Source organism: Pseudoliparis swirei, chromosome 4 (genome assembly GCF_029220125.1).
Source record: "Pseudoliparis swirei isolate HS2019 ecotype Mariana Trench chromosome 4, NWPU_hadal_v1, whole genome shotgun sequence".
Classification (NCBI taxonomy): Eukaryota; Metazoa; Chordata; class Actinopteri; order Perciformes; family Liparidae; genus Pseudoliparis; species Pseudoliparis swirei.
In genome coordinates this window covers 5,146,708-5,174,029 of record NC_079391.1, presented here as the reverse complement: position 1 = coordinate 5,174,029, position 27,322 = coordinate 5,146,708, and the positions used below count along the sequence as shown (strand labels likewise).

The 27,322-nt window shown below is 45.5% G+C and overlaps 1 protein-coding gene across 1 annotated transcript; it reads right to left on the bottom strand.

Annotated features, from left to right (window-relative positions):
• Positions 1 to 73: 73 nt before the first annotated feature.
• znf710b (zinc finger protein 710b) lies at positions 74 to 26,608 on the bottom strand. The gene is made up of 5 exons (XM_056412175.1): positions 26,565 to 26,608; positions 7,460 to 9,010; positions 3,726 to 3,917; positions 2,595 to 2,766; positions 74 to 1,577 (listed from the first exon to the last, which is right to left on the bottom strand). Exons 2-5 carry the CDS (start codon positions 8,966 to 8,968, stop codon positions 1,390 to 1,392), a joined length of 2,061 nt encoding a protein of 686 aa, XP_056268150.1. The 5' UTR covers positions 8,969 to 9,010; positions 26,565 to 26,608; the 3' UTR covers positions 74 to 1,389.
• Between the last annotated feature and the right edge of the window lie 714 nt (positions 26,609 to 27,322).

Below are 27,322 nucleotides of genomic sequence, written 5' to 3'. Positions count from 1 at the left end.
CATCCAGAGCTCAAAACAGCAAACTCCGAGGACCCCCACCCCCACAGTGACAGATTAAAACACCAGTCTCTCCATCATTTAAACTAGAGAACCTTTATTAAATAATTCATGGGTCAATTTCCATGAGGTCTCAGTTTTGATATTCCTCATCTCAAAAGAAGAACTAGTGCTGCAGACCGGTTTCCTCTGGTTCAGTGTGCATATCGAGGCTGACCTGCATGGCAGGACAGGGGGGCGCCGACCGCCTTCCCCCAAAAGAAACAGAATGATGAAGACCAGAACTAGCGTCAGTCCACTTTCAATTCGACTCCACACGGATCATTTTTTTCTTTTCCCTTATTCTTTTTTTGAAATCCACAGATTGGATTTGATATCATCCACTTGCAGGCGTTTTGTTTTCTGACTAAAGTGACTTGAAAGTGAAGAGAAGACGGAACACACACAAACTGCTCGTTCTGTGAAATATTCATATCAACGGAACTGCGGAAGAAATAAAAGAAAATACAGAGAAGAGCATATCTGTTTAACAATATTGCCATTATGCGGGGTTTGGAAGATTCTACGATCTTTATTTCCCGACCCTTTTTTTCTCCTGGAGGCAGACGAGGGTACTGAAGACCGAAACGATGACGGGTCTCAAATAGGGGGGGGGGGGGGGGAAGTGCTTTGCATTGTTCCCTCAGTAAAACATTGAGCAGTACATTCACGACACGGGGGATGGATTATTAATGCGAGACCAAAGTCTGTTGCGGTGTCGACTCCTCTCCGTCTAGTAGAGCATTCAAACCTATGAATATGCTGCGACTACGTACCAAAACGTTCGATCTGCACGGTGAGTCGATAGCCGACACGGTGGAAGCTTAATGTATCTAGCTGGCACTTTCAGACACAAATATTTATAATAAAAATAAAAAAAGGGCATACGTTGGTTGTGGATGACAAAAAATATGGCAAAATGGGAAACAGATTTCTAAATCACATCGAATGTAACTGATGGCTCTGCAACTTTTTCTACGTTTTTTTTCTTCTTCTTCAAATAACTGATACGTACACACAACATACAGATTCGACTGTCCAGCCGGTGAGTCTTTGAGTCGCTTTGCGTAGTAATCCCTCCCCCCCCCAAAAAAAAGGAGCTCCAGACCGGCGTCCGCAGCTTCAGAGTCTCGGAGTTGAAGTGTCTCCCACCCCCCCCCCCCTCCTCCATCAGAGGTCGTTCAGTTCAGTTCAGTTCTGGAAGGAGGCCAATCCCCTAAATTGAACCCCGTCCCCGATGTGTCTCTCCCGAAGCTTTTGAAAAGAACTCTGTAATTTCCGTCTGCCGTAAAAAGAAGAGGAGAAAAGAAGCCCAAAGTTCTCCGGGTTCTCCGGGTTCTCCGCCGCCGCCGCTCAAGGCGACGCGTAGCTGCTCGAGTCCTTCCCGAAATTGTAATACTCCTCCATGTCGTCCATGTTGGCCGTCGTGAGCTTGGTGAGGTTTTGGGAGCCACCGTTGACCATATTGTCTTGTGACGTAAAGCTGAAGCTCTGACCTTCATACTCCCCCTGGCTATTCATTTCATTTCCTGGATGAACATCTGGAAAAACAAAAACAAAAACATTACAAAGTGCTTTTCCAAAGCTACAGCCAGAGTCTGACGAAACTCCTGGGACAACATTGTTTATGGGGGTTAAAAACCTTTTGTCTTTTATATAGGTTTGTTTTCTTCTTTCCATCAACTTAAAGCCTCTTAATAGATATGTATAATATGTATATATATTTAAAATAGCAACAATCTCATGTCATTTGTAGGCATTTAAAACTTAATCTAAAACTCAGCTAATCTGCTTCACGGGTGAGAATTGATCAGATTTGAGGCAATCCCCGAAAACTGTCATCAGATTCTGATCATCACAACTTCGGCCGCCTCAAAACTAGTGAGATGATCAGAAAGACAAAAATATACGAATGGCAGAAATCTCATGTTTAGCAGGAAGAGGTCGGATCTCACAAATTAGAAACCAATAGATAATTTATTTTTATTTGTATGGACTTTAACCCTTGTGTTGCCTTAGGGTCATTTTGACCCGAATCAATATTACACCCTCTCCCCGCCTTTGGGTCATTTTGACCCGATTCAATGTTTCACCCTCCTGTTACCTTTATATTTACTAACATATTTTACCCTTTGGGTTCAATTTGACGCCAGCAATTAAAACCTCCAGAAAATTATTAGAATTAATATTGTTTTCCAAGTTTAAGTGTGAGGCACTTTATGTTTGTTTGTTGACTACCGAAAGAACACCGACATTAAACATTGAATGGGGTCAAATTAATCCTAAGGCGGGGGGAGGGTGTAATATTGATTCGGGTCAAAATGACCCTAAGGCAACACAAGGGTTAAAACTTCAATTTCACGGTTATTGTAAACATTATTACATCCATAGATGAACCTTTAAAAGAAAGAAAAAGCGCCTGTATGAAATTCATATATCAGGGGGAAAATGACATCCAAGGATAATACAAATTTTACGATTGAAGGAAAACAAACATTACAGTTGAACATGTATCCCAAATGGCCAAATCAAAAATAATAATTGCAGGTGTGCCTCACCTTGTCCTTCTGGCGAGACGTCCATGCCGTGCTTGACCTTCATGTGCCGGCTGAGGTTTCCCTTCAGGTTGAACTTGCTGGTGCAGTACGGACACTTGAAGGGCTTGCTGCCGGCGTGCAGGTGCATGTGGCCCAGCAGGTTGTACATTCGGTTGAAAGACTTGCCGCAGACCTGGAAACAGAAATAATATCGACGATGACGAACACAATTTTTTTTTTTTACGGTCTACTTGTAACATGGAAGTTAAGTGATGACAACGTCCTGCCTGACGAGCCAAGAGCGAAGCAATTTCATTGGAGCAAACCCACTGATATTTTAGGTGCACTTTTATCTATTTTCATACATACATTGATGTTCGTGATATTATTTTTTCGAAGTTATCAATACTTCACATTTGCCTTTATTATTATGTTTACTATGTTTCTTTTCTTTGTTTTTTCTTTTCTTTTTCCTGTTCTCGGGTTTTTGTCCTTGCTTGTACGACATTTTATGTTTTGATCCATGTGTGTGTGTACTGTTTGTGTGCCTGTAGTAGTTGGGAGGGGCGGGGCTAAAGGGTTCGGGGCGGGGCCGTCCAACTCCTCATCTCAGAGGAGCCTCCAGACCTCGGTCTTTGGACGGTCCTCCATTCGTACATTTTGTTTTTTGTCAATGCCTGTCACTATGCACACGGTATGTATACATATGGAAATAAATTACTTATCTTATAAAATTGTAAATTTTATGTTTAAATTATTGCTCTATGTTGACTGTTGTTGTTTTGTTTGTCTGTCTTACGTACGCACCATTTATTTATTTGTATGCGTGTTACTCGCATAACTCAAAAAATATTAAACCGAATTGCAAGAAATTTGGTGGGATGATTGGATATTATCCGGGGACCATTTGAGTAGATTTTGGGATCAATCGGGTTAAACGTCAAGGTCAAGGTCATGAAAAGGTCAAAATCTTCTTTTAACATAGCGCTGTCAATTCTATCCAATTGGCGTGCAACTAATGCCAAAATGTTCATAATTCAATGCCCAATCTTGTGATGCGCTCGACCGAGTGCCCGTTCTAGTTGTAAGTTGCTTTGGATAAAAGCGTCTGCTAAATGACATGATGTAATATGTTTCGGTTGCAGCACTCGCCTTGCATTTGAAGGGCTTGACGGGCAGGTGGACGATCATGTGGGTCTTGAGCGTCTGCTTCTGGATGAAGCTCTTGAAGCACACGTGACACTGGAAGGGCCGGACGCTGTTGTGGATCAGCATGTGGCGCTTCAGGTTGGCCGACAGGGTGAACTCACGAGAACACACGTCGCACTTGTGGCCTTTCATTCCCTTCGGGAGAGGAAAAACGAAAAAGAAATCAAAATCAAAAAGGGTTAATCGTTCAAATGGAGCGACATCGTTTTACTCCTCGCTAAAAAAAAGTGAGCCGGAAGTGGATTCACATCTGAACGCACAGATTACACTTTCCAAACCCATCTCTCTAAATGTTCATTGATCCGCTTGCAGGTCATAAACGCGCTCATTACAACTCCAGAACTTTCTTCATGATCAATCGTCCGTGCCTCTACGAGCCGTTTCCAATAACCGCTCACGGCTGATTCAGAAAAAATGTTTAACGGCGAAACGAAACATAAACGAACGTCGGCTAAAATAGTCGAAGGAGCCCGCTGGGTAACCCCTGAATTCATGGCATTGTATTTGGTTTTTTTACACCCCCCACTGCATTGTGGGAGCTGCGATTCCAAAACATCGAGAGATGACTATCCTGACCGTATATAGATTATTCTTTACACGATTAGGAAATGTGCCCTCCACATGTTCCCGTCTCCCCGGAGCAGTGACGCTCGTCTGTCTTTTGTGGCGTCGTCACGTCCCGCCCGCCAGACGACGCTCGTTAGCTTGACCGTATCAAAAATCCACGGCAGCCATTTTGGGTGTTGTCGAGTTGTAATCGGTCATTTTGACTTTGCACATGTACATAGGGAACGTTTGTGCTTTAAATTAATACATATAGCAAGATATTATCATAGGAAATATTAGGGAGAATATTGATATTGTTACCTTCGCATTGAAAATGCGGAAGGTAATGTTTTGATCGCCGTGTATTTATTTATTTGTATGCGTGTTACTCGCATAACTCAAAAAGTATTAAACCGAATCGCATGAAATTTGGTGAGATGATTGGTTATTATCCGATGACCATTTGATTCGATTTTGGGAACAATCGGGTCAAAGGTCAAGGTCACGGAGAGGTCAAACTCTTCTTTTTACCATAGCACGGTCAATTTCTATCCAATTGGCATTAAACTAATGCCAACATGTTCATAATTCAATGCCCAATCTTGTGATATGCGAAGGTATGCGCTCTACCGAGTGCCCGTTCCAGTTGATGTGTTATGAAGCATAGGGGTAATGTCTACTCTGTGTATACGTCAATGGCAGAAGTAATGTTTATAATTGTTTATATGTTTATGATTATATGTCTGCCGCATGAGAATGAAAGTTAGTTTATTGTTTCACATGAGTTGGAAGCCGGTTGAAGTCCGTGACGTTGCTTGAAGCAGGAGAGTGACATGTGGGACTTTTATTGTGAAAGGGAACTTTCCTCACATCGGTGACCGGAAGTAATATTGGTGGCGGGATCATGACGTTTGACCCGGCTATTTTATGACCCGTTTTATTACCTGTTTATGACCTGGCCGTAAGCCAACTAGAGTGCAGCATGCTGAACTGACCAATGGAACTAACCTTTAGGATAAAGAGGTGTGGATGCCGTTACTAATAAATACGGGTGGAAAGGGTGAGTTCGTTCTCTCGACGGTCGGAAGGTTACAAGACGGTTCCCTATCAGCTACTTTCACGTTAGTCTGTGGCGTAATATTCCGGTCGGCCCGACGATCGTAGCTTCAATTTGCTGCTTAGACTTCTTGCCATTAAATATTGTTAAACGTATCTATCGCATTCAGATTCTCATTTTATATCGAGCACGGGACCTCCAGTTTGACCATAATAATGTACAAAAAGAGATTATTATTATTATAAGTAAACCCCTTGCCGCCCGTCTTCCTTCTATTCCAGTCCTCTGAACCACATGCGACAGGAAATGTGTCGTCATCGAGAAGCGGGTCACGGGAGCAGAACGCTCGCGGCCTCCGGGCGGGCTCGTCTGAATGAAGGCGCCGCTGCGTTAGAGACGCACTTCACTCTGCAGGCGAACACGTGGGCATTGATAACCGGGTTCCGGCGTCTCGAGAAGAGCCGATATGTATTAAAAGGTCGCCAGTGGGTCGAGAGACTGCGTTTGTTTATGCAGACGGATCTGGCAGACGGCCACTGTCTGCACAGCAAATGTGCAGTGCGCGTGTTGTCCACCAGGGGGAGCAGTGAACAGCCAGCAGGCTGGAATACAAAAAGGGAGCTTTCTCTCCACTGAGAATAGGTGTCTTTGGGTTGTTGTTGTTGTTGTTGTTGTTGTTCCCCTGAAACCAAACTCAGGTAAACACTCAGGAATCCAGCATTTAAACTACAGCTGAAGTAAAAGTCTGGCAATTTGCAAAGAGTGCAGTTTTAGTGTGTGTGTGTGTGGTCACTGAGCAATTACACACATTTCATTCTGATGGAGACTATGATGAGGACTACTGGAAGTCGCTCAGGCTCGAGGGTGCTGAGAATTAAATCTGAGAGAGAGACACGCATATCGTCTCTGCTTCTCATTTCCCCAATTAAATACATTTTTTTAAGTGAAAGGGATTTTTTTTTTTTTTAAGCTTATGGGATAATTAATTATCCTGCAACAGATCTGTCCTCCTTGTCGTCAACATAAATAATAGTTAAACTCAACTCTCCCGAGAACACTCGCTCTATTGAATAGAGAGCGCCTGATGAACTGTACGCACGGTGACTGCATGTAGGGAGAAAAAAAGAATAACGCCTTTTCAAGTCTCAGAAAATTGTTGCCCTTTCTACTTTCTTCTATTGTGACCTCAGAAATGCCAAAGAAGTTAGAAAAAGCCCCAAAAGGACAGTGAGAGTAGCGAGGGCGGATGCCTGCCAGGTAAAGTGCTCATGCCCGTCTCCTTCCCCCAGAGCGAAGGACACAAGATGAGCTCTCTAGTCTCTACTCTCATTTTCTTTTCCCACGGCAAAAGGAACAAAATTCCTTTCCGTCTTATCCCTCCTGTTACCTTCACATTTACTAACATATTTTACCCTCGGGGTCAATTTGACCCCAGCAATTAAAACCTCCAGAAAATTATTAGAATTAATATTGTTTCCCAAGTTTAAGTGTGAGGTACTTTATGTTTGTTTGTTGACTACCTAAATAGCCCTTTAAATATATAAAAAAGTTGATAATTACCTTCGCATTGAAAATGCGGAAGGTAATGTTTTGATCGCCGTGTATTTATTTATTTATTTGTATGCATGTTACTCGCATAACTATAAAAGTATTAAACCGAATCGCATGAAATTTGGTGGGATGGTTGGTTATTATCCGGGGACCATTTGATTAGATTTTGGGATCGATCGGGTCAAAGGTCAAGGTCATGAAAAGGTCAAAATCTTCTTTTTACCATAGCGCGGTAAATTTGTATCCAAGTGGCATGCAACCAATGCCAACATGTTCATAATGCAATGCCCAATCTTGTGATATGCGAAGGTATGCACTCTACCGAGTGCCCGCTCTAGTTCTTATATGTTTGACACAGTGAAAAACAGCCTGGGGTCAAATTGACCCCAAAGAACACCGACATTAAACATTGAATGGGGTCAAATTGACCCGAAAGGTAACAGGAGGGTTAAATCAATGCGGGAAAACATCGACGGGAGCGTCCGGGAAGCTCCGGGGGGGGGGGGGGCGGAGGCGTCCGTACCTTGTGAGTGAGCGAGTGCTGCCGCAGGTGGTGCAGCTGCACGAACTCCAGGCCGCACTGGGAGCAGGTGTAGGGCCGCGGGCTCTGGTGCTTCAGCAGGTGGTTCTGCAGCTGGCTGCGGTAGGCGAACGACTTGTCGCACTCGGTGCACTGGAAGGCGTGCGGCCCCTGGTGGCTGGCCTGGTGGCGCTTGAGGTGCGCGTACGTGGGGAACTCCATGCCGCACTGGGAGCACACGTGGCAGCGGCCGCGCTCGTGCTTGGCCTCGTGCGCCCGCAGCTCGCTGGGGTAGGCGAAGCCGCGGCGGCAGAAGCGGCAGCTGTACGGCTTGACGTCGGTGTGCTGCAGCATGTGGCGCTTCAGGTGGCTCGTCTGCGTGAAGCCCTTCTTGCACACGGCGCACTTGTGCGGCCGCGTGCCCTGGTGCGTCAGCAGGTGGGTCTGCAGGTGGCTCGGCTGCTTGAAGAGCTTGCCGCAGTGCGGGCAGGCGTGCGGCTTGACGCCGTTGTGGCCCAGGATGTGCGTCACCAGGTTGTACTTGGACGTGTACGACTTGTCGCACATGCGGCACTTCCAGCGCTTCAGGCCGTCGCCCACGTCCACGCAGTACGACTCGTCGATCTGGATGTTGATGTCCAGCCGGTCCACCCGGCGGCCGCCGTGCCGACGGGGCGGCTGGAGGGGCGGCGGCTGCTGCTGCTGCGCCGCCGCCGCCGCCGCGCTCCCGTCGGTCCACATCATGCTCTGGCTCCTGTCCTCGTACTCGCCCGCCATGCCCATCTCCGCAGAGTCGTAGCTCCCGACCTCGCTGGTCTGGAAGTAGCTGCTGATGGCTTCCTCCTGCTGCGTGGGCTTCATCATGTCGTTCCCCTCGCCGCCGCCGCCGCCTCGACCGTGGCCCCCCATCGGCCGCTGGCCCTGCGGTCCCCGGTGGCCGTGCTCGCCTCCTCGGTGGCCGACCTGCGGGGGGGGAGGGGGGGCGTTGGCTCGCGGCTGGTCGCTCGGGTCCCGGTCGCACTCCACGCAGCTCTTGTTGGGGCCCCTGAGGGATGCCGGGTCCACTTGGACTAAACCGCCTCTGGGAGGCAGATTGTTCAGCATGTGGACACAGGAGGACATCCCAGAGTTCACCACTTCCCCCTTCACGTGGGACGAGGACACGCCGCCGTGGCGATCGGGGCCGACCATCTTTGTGTCCGGGTGTTGCGGCGGCGCCGGGCCCTGCTGCCAGCGCCTCTGACTGCAGCTGGGCTGCATCGGTCCGTCTTCGCCCACGTTGTCTCCGAGGTAATCTCCGTTGGCTCCGATGAGCTGGTCGGCGTACTCGTAGTCGACTCCTTCTACCTGCGGCGCGGGGGACTCTTTGGGTTCGCCGGTGTAGAAGCCGTTGGGTGCGATGGTGGCGCCGAACACTTCATTCTGGGAGATGAGACCTAGCACGGCGGCCTGGGCGAGGGACAGCACGACTACCGGGTCTGTCTGTGTGCCTATGTCCACCAGCCGGGCCATCACCTTGGGCTCACATCTACCCAGGCGCCGGCTCGCCTCCTCCTGGAGCAGAAAGAGACACACGGGCACAGGCATGAGCACGGCAGCCATCAGCAATTACAATGAAGACACACATGGAGTCAGCAAAACTGAAAAGTGCTCCGCGATATTGTGGCGGGAAACTTTTTCTCTCTCGTCTGAAGTTGAGGTAAAAAAGTCCGTTTGTCGTTTCAGACTTTCTCAAATCTAGCATGTAAACAAAATGGTTTGAGCTCAGGAAACGACGCAGCTGGAAGCAGCGTGTCGATCCTCTGCGTCCAAAAGTATCTGAAGCAATGACAGCGATTTGGAGTCAAACTGCAGCACGCCGTCCTCAGATCGGAGCGCTTTCCTTCGGTGACACATGAGCTGGTTGTCGAGAGAAACAGGAATAGCATCCCTATGAAGGACACACACACACACACACTCTGAGGCCTTGTCACAAATCAATGCTTCTGGGATAAGAAGTCCACCTGAATCAAGACGGTCCACATCTAGTGACAGACCCCATCCTGATCTAGTGCGGTCACTGTGTGTGTGTGTGTGTGTGTGTGTGTGATACGATGGCCTACTGATCGACACAAAAACACACATTCAACTACAAGAAGTGGAGAAAGAGGAAGACAAAAATGAGCAAGGTGAAGACATTTTTTTATTTTTAAAGAATGGAAAAGCAGTAGAGGAGAGAGAGAGAGAACAGGGGGGAGAGACAGAGAGGGAGGGAAGCAGGAGGAGAGGGGGGGAGAGAGAGAGAGAAATAAAATGAAAGGTAGAGGGAGAGTGAAAGAGATAAGGAGAAGAGGGGTGGGGAGGAGGGAAGGAGGGAAGCTGACAGAGAGAGAGACTGGAGGGAGAGAGGGAAACTGGTGAGAGAGAGACAGAGAGGGAGGGGAGAGAGAGAGAGAGAGAGAGAAATACTGGAGAGGGAGGGAGAGAGATACTGGAGGGGGAGAAACTGGAGAGAGAGAGACTGGAGAAAGAGACAGAGAGGGAGGGGGAGAGAGAGAGGGACTGGAGAGGGAAGGAGAGAGAGACAGATAAATACTGAAGAGAGATGGGAGGGGGAGAGAGAGAGAAACTGGAGAGAGAGACAGAGAGGGAGGGGGAGAGAGACACAGAGAGAGAGAGAGAAATACTGGAGAGAGAGAGACTGGAGAGGGAAGGGGGAGAGAGAGACTGGAGAGGGAGGGGGAGAGAGAGAGAAATACTGGAGAGAGAGAGACTGGAGAGGGAAGGGGGAGAGAGAGACTGGAGAGGGAGGGGGAGAGACTGGAGAGGGAAAGAGAGACAGAGAAAGAGAGAGAGAGAAATACTGGAGAGAGAGAGAGACTGGAGAGAGAAATACTGGAGAGGGAGGGGAGAGAGAGCCTGAAGAGAGAGAGAGACAGACGGGAGGGAGGGAGGGAGAGAGCTGAGTGAAAGAGTGAGAGGGTGAGTGTAAGGCAGCAGTCAAAAGAGAGAAAGAGGAAGAAAGATATGTAAAGACAGAGAGAGAGAAAGAGAGAGAGAGGGAGGGAGGTAGAGAAGGAGAGAGGGAGGGAGATGCAGCGAGCAACCAAGAGACAGAAGGAGAAAGAAAATGACGAAATGAGAGAAAAAAGAGGAACGTAGAAGAGTTGAAAACGGCTTTAAAAGAAAGAGGGCAAGCGGAGTTAACGCCACACACGAGAACACAAGTGATCTGCAAACGGCAACTTTAAAAACAAAGACAACCTCCCGGGAGCCTCAGCGTCCCGACGGCCCCCCCGGTCTGTAAACTACACTCAACGCGCTGAGAGAGAGACATTGAACTCACCACGCTCCTCTTGCTGTGAGGCTTCAGGTGCTTTAAGGATCTCATCCTCCAGAGCGAGTGTGTTGGAGTGAGAACGGGCGACGGCCCCTTCCTTTTTATACGTGAGGGATGGGAGGGGGGGGGGAGGCGGGGCTAATATCGCCCGGCTCCACCCCCTCTTCTTCCAACACAGTTGTGGTACATAGTGACTCTGGTCGCACCGTCACAGACGAATCAGCGTGTGGTCAGTGGGTTTGAAAAACAAACAACAACAATAAATGCATAGCTCATACATCACCGGCTCGCACACCCTGATAGTCGGGTGATAAATGGGCTAAGTCACCGCAAAGCCACAAGACACACACACACACAATAAAATCAACATCATATCAGTCTGAAATGATGGATCCAGCAGACTGCCTCTTGCCTCACTCTCTTCTTTCTTCCATCTCCGTCTGGTCCTCTTCGTTTCTGCTTATTCCTGGAGCTCCATCTATTGCAGAGTCCTTTTCTACGTCTCCTCTATGCAGCTACCTCTCTCTCTCTCTCTCTCTTTCCTTCTTTCATTTAGCAAGTGAGGTTCAAGAGCAAAAGTGTTGGACGATTGTTGTGTGCAGACTTGGATGCAAGTATCCAAGTCTGAGAGGAAGAAGAGAGGGATAGAGAGGGAAGGTGACTGACAAGGAGATGAGCGAATGGAGGGAGAGAGAGAGAAATGGTGGTGGTGAAAGAGAGGAAGAGTGAGTGGAAGGAGAGAATACTGAAGGAAAAGAGAGGGGAGGGCTGGAGGGGAGAGACAGAAAGATGGAGAGAGAGAGGGAGAGAGAGGGGGATGGGAAGAGAGGAGCAGAATGCGGTAGAAGAATAAGAAATGGAAGATAGATGGAGGGAGAGAAGAGGATCGAATGAGAGTAAAAGGGACAGAATAAAAAATAGGTCTGGCACTTATTTTAACGATGCAGCAAACAGGCCAATGTATCCCTCAAAATCTCTCACACACACACACACACACACACACACGGCCCCTGATTGACACCAACTCATCCAAAGTTCGAGTTTGTAGAACTTTTTTTTTTTCTCACAGCATCTCGCGGACATCTAAATTCGGGGAGATGAGACGGCCGTGGAGGCGTGAGACGTCGGGGCGCACGAAGGTCACGCACGTCAGGACGCCCGCGATGAAACCTGGACGACACGAGAGTCAAAACGATGGCTGGACACGAGAAGCCGGGGAATCGGGAGCGTCGCCGCACTTCCTCCCAAGAAACGAGTCGCAGCGCGTCGCATCGCACGAAACCTGCACTCAGAGGTCTCGAAACACTCGTCCGGCGTCAGTCGGCCGTTCGTGGAAATGAACTTTATACGAGTGTGTGAGCCCGTGCAGGTGATGGAGAAGGTATTGGTGACCAGCCAGGTGAAGAACCGGCGTGTTTACGATGCGCTGGTCAACTTCATGTCCCTTTTTTTGGTTGCAGCGCTCCTTTTTCAGGCGGTGGTTCCACGCGTCTCTCGTGGGAGATCCAGAGAAACACTTTGAAACACGAGCGGTGAAAGAACCGCTGATCACTCCAGAGACAGAGGGTCGGAAGGGTTGAATAGAAATCTAGAAAGTAGGGCTGCAACTAACGATTATTTGGATAATCGATTAATCTGTTGATTATTTTTTCGATTAATCGATTAATCGGATAAAAGAAACCTGTAATTTTCAACCCTTTATTCAAAACGGGGTTGGTACAGTCATGGAAAACCTGGAAAAGTCATGGATTTTTTAAATGGCTATTTCCAGGCCTAGAAAAGTAATTGAAAAAAATAAAATCCCAAAATGTTTGGAAAAGTAATGCAAATGTGTTATATCAGTCGCGCGCAATTCCAGGATGCTTTATTTTCATTGGTTGCTGGATTAAATCGTACCCAGATACAACAGATAAGTTATTTTCTGATTGGCTATTGTGTGGCCCATTTCTTTTTTTTGATTGGCTGATAAGTGGCTCCTCACAGCAGAACTCCAGGGGAGCGCTTGATTCCTCCACGGTGAGGGCAGCGCGGCTCATGTTGGCACGCTGCGGCACATTAAAACATTAAATAGCCGAGAGTTGTTTTTCAGCGTGAGAAATACGATGTGTGGCGGGAGTGCGTGACGTAAGACCGAAATGCGTGAGTCTCACGCTCAATGCGTGACACTTGAGAGCCCTGATAACGTCACCCGGAGGCGCACACAGCTCCGTGAATGTCCCTCCGACGACGTGAATGACTTCCGCATCCAGCGCCACGAGGGCAGCAGCAGCCAATTAGATTCATCAACAGCGGAGCAGCTCAGTGCTGATTGGCTCTCACAACGCAGCGTTCCGTCTGTCTTCTCCCTCCGCTCCGCTATTTTTTCTCCAGCGCCGCTCTGCGCTCAACTCAACTTGTATTATACTCTGCGACTTATTGAGCGCCGTAATAATCGCGCGACACAACGAATCGATAATGAAATTCGTTGCCGACTATTTTAATAATCGATTTTTATCGATTCGTTGTTGCAGCCCTACTAGAAAGCATCCATTACAAGGAATAAAAAGGCGACTGAGAATGTCATATACACTACCGTTCAAAAGTTTGGGGTCATCCAGACAATTTTGTGTCTTCCATGAAAACTTACTTTTATTTATCAAATGAATTGAAAATTGAATAGAACATATAGTCAAGACATTGACAAGGTTAGAAATAATGATTAATATTTGAAGTATTAATTTTGTTCTTCAAACTTCAAGCTCAAAGGAAGGCGAGTTGTATTGCTTATATCACCAGCATAACTGTTTTCAGCTGTGCTAACATAATTGCACAAGGGTTTTCTAATCAGACATTAGTCTTCTAAGGCGATTAGCAAACACAATGTACCATTAGAACACTGGAGTGATCGTTGATGGAAATGGGCCTCTATACACCTGTGGAGATATTTCATTAGAAACCAGACGTTTCCACCTAGAATAGTCATTTACCACATTAACAATGTATAGTGTGTATTTTTGATTAATGTTATCTTTATTGAAAAAACAGTGCTTTTCTTTGAAAAATAAAGACATTTCTAAGTGACCCCAAACTTTTGAACGGTAGTGTAAATACGATTACCGCTTTAAAATGTAAACACTTTGGGTTTAATTTCACCAACTGGAAAACCTTAATTAGGTTTGCTTGATTAAAACTAGAGCGAAAACCATACTTTGATCATTTGACTAGTCAATTATTGGACATTGGGCTCTTGGATAAAAAGATTTAAAAAGATCAATAATTTCGTAAACTAAATGTGTATTTAAATTACTTGATTATTTTTTTCTGCTGATATGTTTGATAAGGCGAACAACACTGGTCGTGTTTTCTATAATCTTTGCATTTTATGGTTCCGAGCCGGTCTGAAACGCGACGGTGTCGGCGCTCTACATTTCCATGTTTTCATCTACAGAAAATAAAAAACGTTGCACAGATAGTTTAACTTTATCCGGGCTTATGCCAACGAGCTCAAAGGGATTTCTTCCACTGCGTTTAGTCTGTGACATCAAGTTTAGCTTAATAAAGCAAAAGTGAGAAAAAAAATGGAAATTAATCTCATGCTGCTTTTGCATTGTTCCGCTTTAAAAAAAACTCCCAAACACGTGTTAACTTATTTATTTAAATATGTTTTTTATTTTCTAGATCTATAGTAAAGTGCACATTGGGCTTTTTCGCAGTCACAGTTTCCGATTAAATCAAACAGGAAGTGACACCCGAGTAAACGAAGCTGCTCGTGAGGCCGCGAGGCCGCTCGCCACAGCAATATTCAGTTAAACAATTAGTCAGTTAATCATTTCGTCAATTAAAAAACCCATCAATTGTTTATTTATAAAGCACAATGGCATTCGCTGGCTCAAGCTTCTGAAATGTGAGGATGAGCTGCTCTTCTTCTCGTCATTATGCTGTATATATTCTGTCACGCCGTATATATTCGTGTTGCTTCTCAAATGTTTGGTCGAACGAAACGAGATATTAGAAGACTTCAACGTGGATTTTTTAATAATAAATAAACGACAGCAAAGGAAGACACCGTGCTCAACATAGAGAATAAATACACTAAAGAAAAGTGATTTAAATGGTAGATTCCAAATCAGTTTTCTCAAAAGTACAACCGTAAGCTCTGATGTGGCCAAGATGCATCTTGGGGGTTGTAGTGTTTTATGCACACGGGCCTGTACCTTCGATTTCTAACAAAAAATTACATAACACGTAACAAAGTCTTTGGGGAACGCAACTTTAAATAACTAAACGGTGCTGCAGGAATGAGTCTTAAAAACCCGGAAAGGCGTTAGCACGTTAGCATGTTAGCACGTAACGTTCCCCTCGTCTTAAAGTCGATGTCTTGTTAGTTAGACGACTGAATTACAGTCTGTGGTTTAAGATATTTTAAAGTTTTGTTCTACAAATAAAAAAATAAAAAAAAAAAAACGGATAAAAACACCACGCTTCTTGAGGGGCGCGCCATCTCCGGGCGCAGCGCTCATGCAAACGGGTATATTTTCCACCAGCCGCCACGGGAGAACTAACCACTAGTTCTGCTTTATACTTGTTGAGGCCGTCCCACAAACGTCGGACCATCCAACGCCCTCGTGTTTGGGTTCATAACATTAACATCATATCGGCGAGTTGCGAATGTTCAGAATAGACAATTCGCCGCCCAGCGAAAATGTGCATCTATCGCAACAACTCGCGTCTGTACATTGACTTTGCATGGGCTCTACTTACGCGGAAAATTCGCAACGCTTTTGGTGTGAACGCACCTTCAGGGCCATCATAGCGACGAGGCCGCCTTCATCGCCTTTTGCCACGCAGCTACATTTCTGCAATAATACAACAATAAAAAGAAAAAAAATCCCAATTGGCATTTCGTCAAGAGGTAACGACGCCGACCTCCAGGGTCGGCCTAAATACGTCACCCCGGCAACCCTCCATCGTCGGGTGTTAAAGACACTTCAGACCCATTAAAACCTCAGCAGACCTCCAGCTGTGCAGAAGGAGCAGCTTCGGTGTCGGACGCCATCGTCTCGGCTTGAACCCGAGAGGCGAGGCGGTCACCTGGTTCACAGGGTTTGATTTTGTGAAGACGAGGACGGTTTTTTTCTGCGGTTGTTTGGTCGCCCGGCGCGTTAGCCACTTGTTGAACATCGACAAACAGAAGCGAACCCCAAAGACTCCTGGAGGCAGACGGCGGTACTTGAATAGCATCACAGCTGGACAGGTTAAAAATAAGAAGCAGGTAAGTCGTGATGGGGGAGAGAAGCTTTTGGTCAAGATTCAGCTTTCAGGGGGGTTTTCTGTGGAAGAAAACATTTTTTTAAATAAAGTTTGCGACTTAAAATGTCATGGGGGAGTGTGGTAAACAACAGGATAGAGAGAACATGGAGGAAAGAGAGAGAGAAAGGGAAACAGCAGAGGACAAAATGGGGGCGTAATAGAGGAAGCAGAGGGAGAGGGAGAGAGAGAGAACAGATGATTGCATGGAATGAAAGAGGGATTGAAGGGGGAGGGAGGGGAGGAGATAAAGAGAACAGGGATGGGAGGGGGAGCGAGTGAGCGAGTGAAATGGTGGAGTGAGAGAGGAAAAGAGAGAGAAAATGAGAGGCAGCAGTGGGGGAGGGGATGATGTAGAGGGAGAGAAAGAGAGACAGAAAACAAGGAGAGAGAGAAAGAGAGGGAGATGGGGCAGGGAGCAACGTGAGAGCAAGGCAGAGAGAGGGAGGGAGGGGCAGTGTGCAACGTGAGAGAGGAAGAGAGAAAGAGAGAGAGAGAGAGAGGGAGGGAGGGGTAAAGCAAGATGGAAACCAAGAGCAAGAGAGGAATAAAATGAGAGAGAGAAAGAGAGATGGGAGGGAGAGAGGAGGATAGAGAAACAGAGAGGGGGGGGAGGGGAAGGGAGCTGGAGAGAGAAAACAGAAAGAGCGTGCAGAAAAGAAAATGAGGGAGTGAGCGAGGGAGAAAGAGCACAAAACCCATTTCACTCTATTTGGTGGTTTCACAAAACATGGCTGCAGCAAAAGAATTAGAAGCAAAAGAAAAAGAAGAAGAAGGTTATTCCAAGTCCTCTCTATGCAACAAACACCAGAGCAGCACCGTGACAGTAAAACAGCCTCAGATGGAATCGCCCATGTTCATCATTGTCCTCCCATCATAATCAATGGATGTGATCCTTCCTAAAAACAGGCTAAATGTGGTTCTTCAATGGCTAAAATGTTATATAGTGGATGTATAAATCCAGACAAGCGTGTCCTCCCATCACCTCTCACCTCCTGGGAGTTTTTAAAATTATATATTTGTTTGCATTTTTGGCGATGTGCCGAATTACCTATTAGCGGTTCACGTTTGCATGAACGGACGACCGTCGCTGGATTATGTCGACACTGCAGAACACTTCCAAACCAGATGACTCTCAGGTGAGTTCTGCGAGAATAAAAAAGGAGCGACTGATCTCTGGTTTTTACGATTCGACCGAAATTTCTGGACGTTTATTTACGATGGAAATAGCGTCGTCATTGCGATCATAATTCAGTGTTTCCTCCAATAGTTGCATCGGTTCAGTCATTCCAGGTCACCTGCATGATAATAATAATTATAATAATAACACTTATAATAATAATAATTATTATTATTATAATAATAATATTTACTCAATTTAAAGTTCCTCGTCAAAAAAAATATTGCAACACTACCACACGAGTGAAAACGATGCAAAACGTGTCGATGATATTAATACACTGGGAAGTACAGGAGAATTAGAAAAATGTTTTTAAATACATTTGTTTGGATGCTCGAGCACAAGAAATACCATAGATAGAAGTTAAGATTATTTGGTTTTTTCCCCCCTCCTGGGTTTAAAGAGCCCAACAGCAACGAGAGTGACCGCTGTGAAGAGGTGAGTGGGGGTCCTGACCTCAGAAGAACTCGACAAAGAAACGACCCGTTTATTCACCGGAGCCGTTCACCAGAAGTTTGAGGACTGAACCTGCAACTCAATCTGGTGTCCCGTGTTTACGCTGCCGCTCTATAAATAAAGCACGGGGCTAACAAAGAGCGGGTTGCCTCACGCAATAGCACCTCAAAATATTGTGTGTGTGTGTGTGTGATAAACACAACTATTTTTACCAATAAAAGGGAACAAAGTTTGAACTTGAACACACAGACTCAGACAGACAGACAGACGGACCCAGAAAGACAGAGAGTAAGACAGACGGACATACAGAGAGACAGAAAGAGACACAGAAAGACAGACAGACAGACAGTCAGTAAGACAGAGAGTCAGTAAGACAGACAGACAGAGAGTCAGACAGAGAGACAGACAGACAGTAAGACAGTCAGTAAGACAGACAGAGAGACAGACAGAGTCAGTAAGACAGACAAACAGACAGAGAGACAGAAAGACAGACCGACAGTCAGTAAGACAGACAGACAGTAAGACAAACAGACAGTCAGTAAGACAGACATACAGAGACAGACAGACAGAGAGTCAGAAAGACAGACAGAGAGACAGACAGTCAGAAAGACAGACAGACAGACAGTAAGACAGTCAGTAAGACAGACAGACATACAGACAGTCAGTAAGACAGACAGACAGACATACAGACAGCCATACAGACAGTCAGTAAGACAGACAGACATACAGACAGACAGCCATACAGACAGTCAGAAAGACAGAGAGATACAGACAGTCAGAAAGACAGACAGAGAGACAGACAGACAGACAGACAGTCAGTAAGACAGACAGAGACAGACAGAGAGTCATTAAGACAGACAGACAGACATACAGACAGAGAGTCATTAAGACAGACAGAGAGTCATTAAGACAGAAAGACAGTAAGACAGACAGACATACAGAAAGACAGACAGACAGTCAGTAAGACAGACAGAGAGTCAGTAAAACAGACAGACAGACAGACAGACATACAGAGAGTGTGGAGCATTATTTATCGTCATAATAAAGCAGGTTAATAGAGAGATGTAGCTACAGTGTACTCATGTACTATTTATAGGAATAGTTCATACTTATAACTAAAGAGTGGGCTCACTACCCTTAGTAGTTGAGGAGCACAAGATAATTCAAAGTTCTGCACTTTGACACACTCGCATTATACTGGAAGGAAATTAATATTCATAAAACAAGTGAACCCTGATAATATAATCCATACAAAGATAACAACCTGAACGACTCGGTGGACTTCCACTCAGGGCTCCTCTCAGTCGGGCGACTCATCGGCCGTTTTGGTTTTAGTCGACTTGAGATTAGTGTTTTCTTATTGTTAAGTTGTAATAGTTTATGAAACTTATGCGCACACCTCTCAACACAAGATTAAAAATGTTGCTTTCGTCTGATTTTTGTGTGTGGAGAAACTCAACGAACCCGTCGATCGAATCGACTCGTCCGAATCACAGAGCGTTGTGTCAACGAAGAACGTCTCCGGTCGTGTGCTCCGACCTTTGGTCGCCTGACCTCAACCCAGAGCCGAACACCGGGGAGATGTCGGCCTGTCGCGTGAGAGAGCAACGCGTCTTCATCGCTTTCCAAATGCCGCTAGAGCACTACTCAAAAACACAGTATTCAAAAGTAGTTGAACCAACAGAATTCCAATGATAAACCCAAACAACTAGAACGGGCACTCGGTAGAGCGCATACCTTCACATATCACAAGATTGGGCATTGAATTATGAACATGTTGGCATTAGTTGCATGCCACTCGGATAAAAATTGACCACGCTATGGTAAAAAGAAGATTTTGACCTTTTCATGACCTTGACCTTTGACCCGATCGATCCCAAAATCTAACCAAATGGTCCCCGGATAATAACCAATCATCCCACCACATTTCATGCGATTCGGTTTAAGACTGAGTTATGCGAGTAACACGCATACAAATAAATAAATAAATACACGGCGATCAAAACATAACCTTCCACATTTTCAATGCGAAGGTAAACAACAACAACAAACTTGACCGAGGGAGCATTACAAAGGAAAAACATTAAAATGCCGACAGGTTCACGCCTTTGAATTTAAGGATTGATCTTAAAATCAACATTAAACTGCCGTCTATGAACACGCCATCAGAGCTTACGGCAGATTTAAGTCTATTTACAGATGCGTGAGTTAAGTTTACAGTAAATCATATTTGCCGAAGAATAAAGTCTTGAGCACACGTCGTTATCCGGCTCATCTTTGTTGTCTTTAAAATGTGAAAAACGGCCTTGTGACTTTTGAGCTAAGCATTTAAAACACAATTTGATTTTGTTGTTGTTGTTTCCCCACGGAGACGTGAATAATCGCAGAGGCGAGTCTGGGTTTGTTTCCAACGTAGCCGCATTTCAATTTCAGTCCCAGACTCAATTATATTCCGATCGCGTTTCGTCCTTGCGTTAAAAGTTCACCAACCGTGGCGTCATAAAATATCAAGGTGCATCGCTTACACAATTTAAAGTCTCAATAAACGTCGTCTGCTGCTGCGGGCCCACCGTTATATTCCGGTGCTCCAACAGTTTCAAACTACATCCCTTATTTCTCTCTCTCTCCCCCCATGTTCCCCTCTTTTTTCATCACTTCCAGTAGACTCCCACTACTCCTTCATTGCTTGTTTTATTATTATCCTCAACGGGTTTCCCTCTCTTCCAGATTGAGTTTGCACATGTGGTTACAGTGTGATGATCAGGATCTCTTGTTATCCCCCCCATGTGAAAATACTAAATAGGACATAAAGGGAACAATCATTCCCTTTAAACAACAGGATTAGTGTTCTGGTATAATAAGGATCCCTGGAGGGGGGGATTCTCTTTGCACTTGTTCTTCGGAGGTCAGCTACACAACAGCACCCCCAGGGACGAGCGGGAGATTTAGCGTCTTGCTCAAGGGCTCTTCGGCACGGCAGACATTTGTGGAAATGGAGATTAAAATCTTTCCCTGCTTTACGGCACAGTCATGTATTATTCTCTTGTATATGCGTGCATACAGGGATTGATATGCATAGCGTTACAGACAGTATATACAGGACTGTCTCAGAAAATTAGAATATTGTGATAAAGTTCTTTATTTTCTGTAATGCAATTAAAAAATTATTAAATATTAAAAGAATAAAAGGCTTGCAATATTTCAGTTGATTTGTAATGAATCCAGAATGCATGACATTTTTGTTTTTTTTAATTGCATTACAGAAAATAAAGAACTTTATCACAATATTCTAATTTTCTGAGACAGTCCTGTATATATATATATATAATGTATAGTGTGTAATTATAATTTTTTTTTTTTAAAGAGAGCAAGTCAGAGACATTTAAACCGGGGCTCCTGCTGGCCAATCACACGTCAGGACATGGATTTTTCAACGTTGGATTCGAACTACAGAAATGGTCGGACAGAATTCCTCTTAATCCGGTTTCTGATTGGCTGTCAGTAATCCCGATGAAATAAACAGGCGGCTTTAAATGGAAAGTTCCCACAACACCCACCGCAGGTTTCTGAAGTGAGATTTAATCCGCCTGACATCAGCCTTTGACGTCTGTTCAGTGTGAATTCATCTTCATCACATGAAGCTGGCGCTCAGACAATCTTGCACACAGACTCCATGTGCACTTACGACAGCAGCAGACAGACGTGACATATGTAAACAACCTGGTAAGGAGACGTTAGTTTGTTTCCTCTCAAGTTGGCACCGAGGGACACACCGAATGGGACGCTTGATGGGGTAAAAATAAAACCCGTGCTCTCCGGAGGATTACGCAACGATCACACCGTTACAGGTGCAAACTGGTGATTCCTTCTTCGAGTTTTACCACCTGAATATTCCTCATTCGTCCACAACATTCAATCTAGAAGGCCTCATGCGCATATATCATACACCCGATATCAGCCGGTGCTGGCCGAGCAACACGAAGGCCGTCAACCAAACCGACGCTGTAAAAATGGCCGTACCGTCTCGGACTTCCTCGAGAACAACGTCATCCCCCCCCCCCCCTCGTCACCACCCGGGTTCATGCACGCCAACAAGTGTCACGACGACAACAGCCTGGTCACCGACGGAGAGGGAGTGAGGGGACGGGAAACAGAGACGATGAAGAGGAGGAGACAAAAACAGAGAGGCGTCTGTGTACGCAGATACACACGATGCATGCACTCACACACACACACAGCTAAAATTACACTGAAGAGGGCATGAACTAGGCCACTGCGCTGCAGGAAAGTGGTCGTTAGCTATAAGGGAACAGAGGCTCGCAGGGACACGGGGGCAGGAGGATATCTGAGGCCAGCTTCAGAGCGGCAGAGATTCAGCCAAACTTCTATGTCAAAATCGCCAACTATTTTGATAATTAATTAAATCGATTCGAGCTTCTTAACTGTGAATATTTCCTGGTTTCTTTTCTCCTTTGTGGCTCAAACAAGATGTTAGAAACACAGTTTCATCATTTTCTGACAGTCTATACACCAAATAACTAATTCTATAATTGAGGGAATAGTCGACAGATTAAAGTCAACAATGAAAACAATTGTTTGCTTCCTTCACGCAGTGCCGATTGCCGTCAGCCCAGATGATTGCGGCCCGATCTCGACTCGAAAGGATAAAAAATTGGGATTCAGATTGAAAAGAGAAGAAAGGAGCAAACGATGAGAAGCAGTCTTTTTTTCTTTTCTTCTTTATGCGAGAACCGATAGTCCGGTTTTTAACGACAAACACTTTGAGCTATGAAGAAATGAACAGATTGTACGATATAATGTTAAATTGAACTTCAGCAAAATAAGAGTTTGGCAGGATTTGGGGAGGACTGACCCGACACCAGACGACGAGGAACAACCTCGCAGTAAAAGCTGGACAGCTTTCCGCCGGACAAGCAGCGAGACCAAACTGAAAGGCATCGCACTTAATAAGCAGTTTACTGCAGTTATCTTTAAGAAAAACTCCTCCTGCATACACTCCACGGAGCAGAACAAATATGTATTTGCATGCACTTAAACAGTGATTTTTTTCCAATTCCTAGCTTATTCCTGATTTATTTTTTATTTGTATTTTTATTTTAATATATACTTTTAAATGTAATATTGGTTTCTTGCTGTTCCACTTGTTTTGCTTTGACTCTCTGTGGAGCACTTTGTAAACATTGTTTTTAAAAGGTGCTATATAAATAAAGTTATTATCATTATTTATCGGCAGCAAACAGACACACAGCTAATTGCCAGTTGTCTGTATTCCAACAGGAAATTATTTGAAGCGTTTTAAAATTTCAGGACCAAAAAGAGCTCGGCGAGTTCGGTGCTTGGAGCCGAGTCCTTGATCGCAACTGTTCAAACATTTTTGTCTAGTCCTGTGCAGCTGAAGCTTAAGAGAATTACATTAGTCCAGCAGGTATTTGGTGAAGAAAAACAAGATGTTAAAGTTAAGGGACCACCAAAGTTATTACAGTATATTAACTAGAACGGGCACTCAGTAGAGCGCATACCTTCGCATATCACAAGATTGGGCATTGAATTATGAACATTTTGGCATTAGTTGCATGCCAATTGGATAGAAATTTACCGCGCTATGGTAAAAATAAGATTTTTACCTTTTCATGACCTTGACCTTTGACCCCAAAATCAAATCAAATGGTCCCCGGATAATAACTAATCATCCCACCAAATTTCATGCGATTCGGTGTAATACTTTTTGAGTTATGCGAATAACACGCACACAAATAAATAAATAAATACACGGCGATCAAAACATAACCTTCCGCATTTTCAATGCGAAGGTAATAAGTTCATGGCAATCCATCCGATACTACCACATTGACAAAGGTGGGTAGGATTCATCTTCTGAGGATCATGAAGGTCTGCACTAACTGATGTGCCGATCCATCCCGTAGACGTTGACATATTCCACCAAATAAGTGAAAAGGCGTTGGAGGGAAATTCAGAGGATCACCAAAGTTCGGATTCATCCTCTGAGGACAACGAGTGTCATTTATCACATCAATCGATAGTCAATAGACGCTCCACTGGCATGCTGAAAATAAAGTAGCCCTGACATTGGCTGGAGATATAGGAGACAGATGAGTGATTAAATCGAGGTCCCAACGTCTCTAAAAAAACAACACTTGTATATCTAGCAGCGGATAAGATTGTTTTTGCTTTGAATCCCAATTATACGTGTTCACGTGGTCATTGTGTGCACTGACAGTTACGTTCTTAGTGAACAGTCTAACGCGCCAAAGCTCCAACCATCTGTCATGCAACGAGAAAGATGCATTTATTATTAACGAAGCCGTATATACAGAGCGAGCGGTCAGCCAACCGAACGACACGGAGCATAATTTGGGATGTAATTCATGAACAGTTGGATGTTGCAGGCCTCATTTTCCAGGAAGGCCTTGAAGTATTGTAGCTATTGCAACAGGACTACACAACACACAAACAAAGTGGCGTTACACTCTGGAGGTTGTTCATCGACACATTAAGCCTTTGTGCTTCGAGAAACATCGGCCTCTTTTTTAAACCCGTGCCTGCAGCGCTGCAATGTGCTGACACCGTCATCAGCTATTCTAAACCTTTTAGCACAGCTCCATCGCCACGTCCTGACAGAGAAAGGATGGAGAGAGAGAGAGGAACAAAAAGAGAACAAGCTCATTTTCATTTCTAAAAACGGAGGTGCGTCTACATTTTCCACGTCCGTTAAGATGATTTGTTCAGTGGGTTTTTTAATGCGCATCGTGGACGTCTCGATGTGTTTTCCGCTCGGCTCATCAGCCTGCCGGTGATGAGCCCCCGGGTAGCAGATTGTGGAGTAGCGGCTTGCAGCAGCAGCGTAATAACGCGTTATCGATTTTTAAACTCGGGGAAAATTCATTCAATCACCGTGCAACTCAAGCTGGCGAAGCAATAAAAAAATAAAAGAAATGGAGCGTTAAACTCAGAGGCATTAAATCAGAGACAAAGTGAGATCTCGACAGCTCTATTTTTGGGACGCTATTATTTACTCAAGTTATTGGATCATCGTATGTTATGTAAAAAAATAAAATGTTTAACCGCTATCATCGATCAAACATTCAACACCACCAATTAAGTAAGTATAACACCAAATACCGAAACACAATCCCTGTATCATTCATCACACAACACGAAAATCCCGAGATTCTCTTACGTTCACGTCATTAACACAAGGTTAACACCAAAGACAACAAATATAGCAGCGAGCTGAGCGACGGCAAGCTCTGCAAATAAATATCTGGCAACATGCCTTTGAGCGAAAACCGACTGGAGAGGTTATCGTCAAACGGGGAAAGGAGGCAGAGAAGTGCCAATAAAAGCACTCTTGAGAAGATGATGAGGAGGTGGAGTTTGAGAAAATATATCAGGACAGTGCTCAATGAAATATGATCTCCTGTCAAAAGGTTACTGGACCGCTGGAGAATGGGCGAGTTGGACAGAGACGGTTGACACCCTTCTGTCCCTCGAGCACCGAGATGATTAAATCAGTTTCGTGAAGGTGTCATTTCAGGTCTGAAAGAGAAATGGGTCAACTTTTAAAACTGCGGTCAGAGAGATCTGTGAGGGGGGGGGGGGGCATGGATACCTCTGTCGAACCACGCCGAGCCATTTGAATATTTCCATCTCAATGATCATCAATCAGATGACCCATAGACCACAAGGGGAGGATGTCTTTTTAATTACTGCCCTGACACCGAACTGCACCGGAGTACATCTATAGCCCCCCCCCCACACCCCGCCTTCTGCCAACTGGTATGCACAGTATGTACGCATGCCGCCTTGCATGCGTGCAGCCAGCGCACCATCCGCATCGCACGATCAGACTCCTCCGGCGTGGCAGGTAGGCGGAGGGGTCAGCGGCGTCATTACTCATTCGATGGCCTTGCACTTAAAATACAGAAAATGTCACGACGGAAGCAGTCCGAAAAAAAATAAAATAAGAGTGTCCATTGCAGCACCCAGACCGGCCCCCCAGACAGCACCTTCACATCCCTTTGACAGCCAAGTGTGAGATGCAGTGCCCTCATTAGAGGATACCTGTGGCCCCCATCAATGGTCTCTGACAGCCCGGTGAGGAGTCAGCCAACTGGTGGTGGCTCGTCTCCCCTCTCAGGGGCATGCAGCCCGGGCCACAGGTTATCTACTGCAGTGCATCTTTCCGGTGCTTTGAGGTGTCACGTCCCCCCCCCGTCCCCCGTCCCCCGTCCCCACCGCACTGGGTTGGTCTGAATGCTGCGACCACCAAAGCATTTCTTTGCCTCACATCGGGGGTTTTACTATGGTCACTTTCGCCTGCGGAAACAATAAACCGATATTCCAACCGAAAGTCGCGCTGTATCTTTAAAAAAGAAAAAAGAAAAAGGGCCCGACAACTTAACAGCAAAAAAAAAAAAAAAAAAACTTTGTTCAAGACGGGGCCCTGCGCGAGACATCTCGGCCTCCCCGCGTCCTGGCACGAGGAGGTGGGTGACGCCGCGCGCGAGCGCAGGGCAGCGGAGATTAGTGATGGGCAGACCCGGGCTAATGTGGCCTGGTGGAGAGCCCAGAGTCCCGACTCCTCGATGAGTCTCTCCCCCCCCCCCATCGGTCTCTCCACCCCCCCATCTCGACGCCATCTGTTTGTGGCGTGAGAGAATGTGGAAGTAAAAGAAAAAAGAAAAGACGACATTTTGACTAGTTGCTGACCTACATCGACCGTTGGTTTCCCGTGTAGCGTTGACGAAACAACACAACATTCAAACAACCCCGCGACTGAAAGACACCGGAGCCAACCGTCCAGGCAGTTACATGTCCAGACATACCGCGTAGACATGTTCTCGCCCGGACAGGGGAAGAATGTAATAAGTTACGGTTGAAGCACTCCGCCTCCTCCTCCTCCGCCTCGCCGGGGCCGGACAAGTCAACGCTCCGACAGCGCAGACGTTTCCGTCTAAATCGTCGTCCCCCCCAAAAAAAAAAATGGAAGAGAAGAGGAACATAAAAATCGCGTACTCACCTGATTCCAAAATCGGTTTATGGTGGCGGCGTGATGTTGGTTAAATTTCAGTATGTGGGGGGAAAAACAGTTGGTGGGTCCCCGTTGTGTGTAGCAGGAAGGAGGGAAGGGAAGGCGAGAGGGGCTGACGTGAATGAATAAACAACTGAGCTCCTCCTCGACGCCACAAGTAAAGGCGGAATGTGGCTCACTAAGTGGAACGAGCCACCGGTCATCGCACGGCCCCCTGTACGCGGTCTTTAACGGCGGATATCGGGGTTTTAAACAAGCTTTCGCAACCCTTTTTATATTGACTATTATAGCCTAAAATATGCCACAGCGTATGGATAATTTAAACATTACCACTTAAAAAAATAATTAAAAAAAGATAATCCATACGATAATTATGTTATATTGTCATTTTATTTTAATATTTACAAAATTAAATAAAAAACGAGTCTTTTTTTTCTTCTTCTTTTTTTACTGTAAAACATATTTTGTATGGAATTAACAAATTCCACCAGGTGGCGCCAAATCTGCCCCCTGACAACATGATTTAATTTGGCACTGTGACTAGACTCCATT

What these genes read in the sequence shown, in the direction of transcription:
- znf710b (XM_056412175.1), bottom strand. Translation starts at nt 8,968, where the DNA reads ATGGCCCGGCTGGTGGACATAGGCACACAGACAGACCCGGTAGTCGTG. An exon ending in TCAAGCCCTTCAAATGCAAG is followed by an intron (nt 2,767 to 3,725) that starts GCGAGTGCTGCA and finishes TTCTGTTTCCAG; the next exon opens with GTCTGCGGCAAGTCTTTCAA. An exon ending in CGTCTCGCCAGAAGGACAAG is followed by an intron (nt 1,578 to 2,594) that starts GTGAGGCACACC and finishes TTGTTTTTCCAG; the next exon opens with ATGTTCATCCAGGAAATGAA.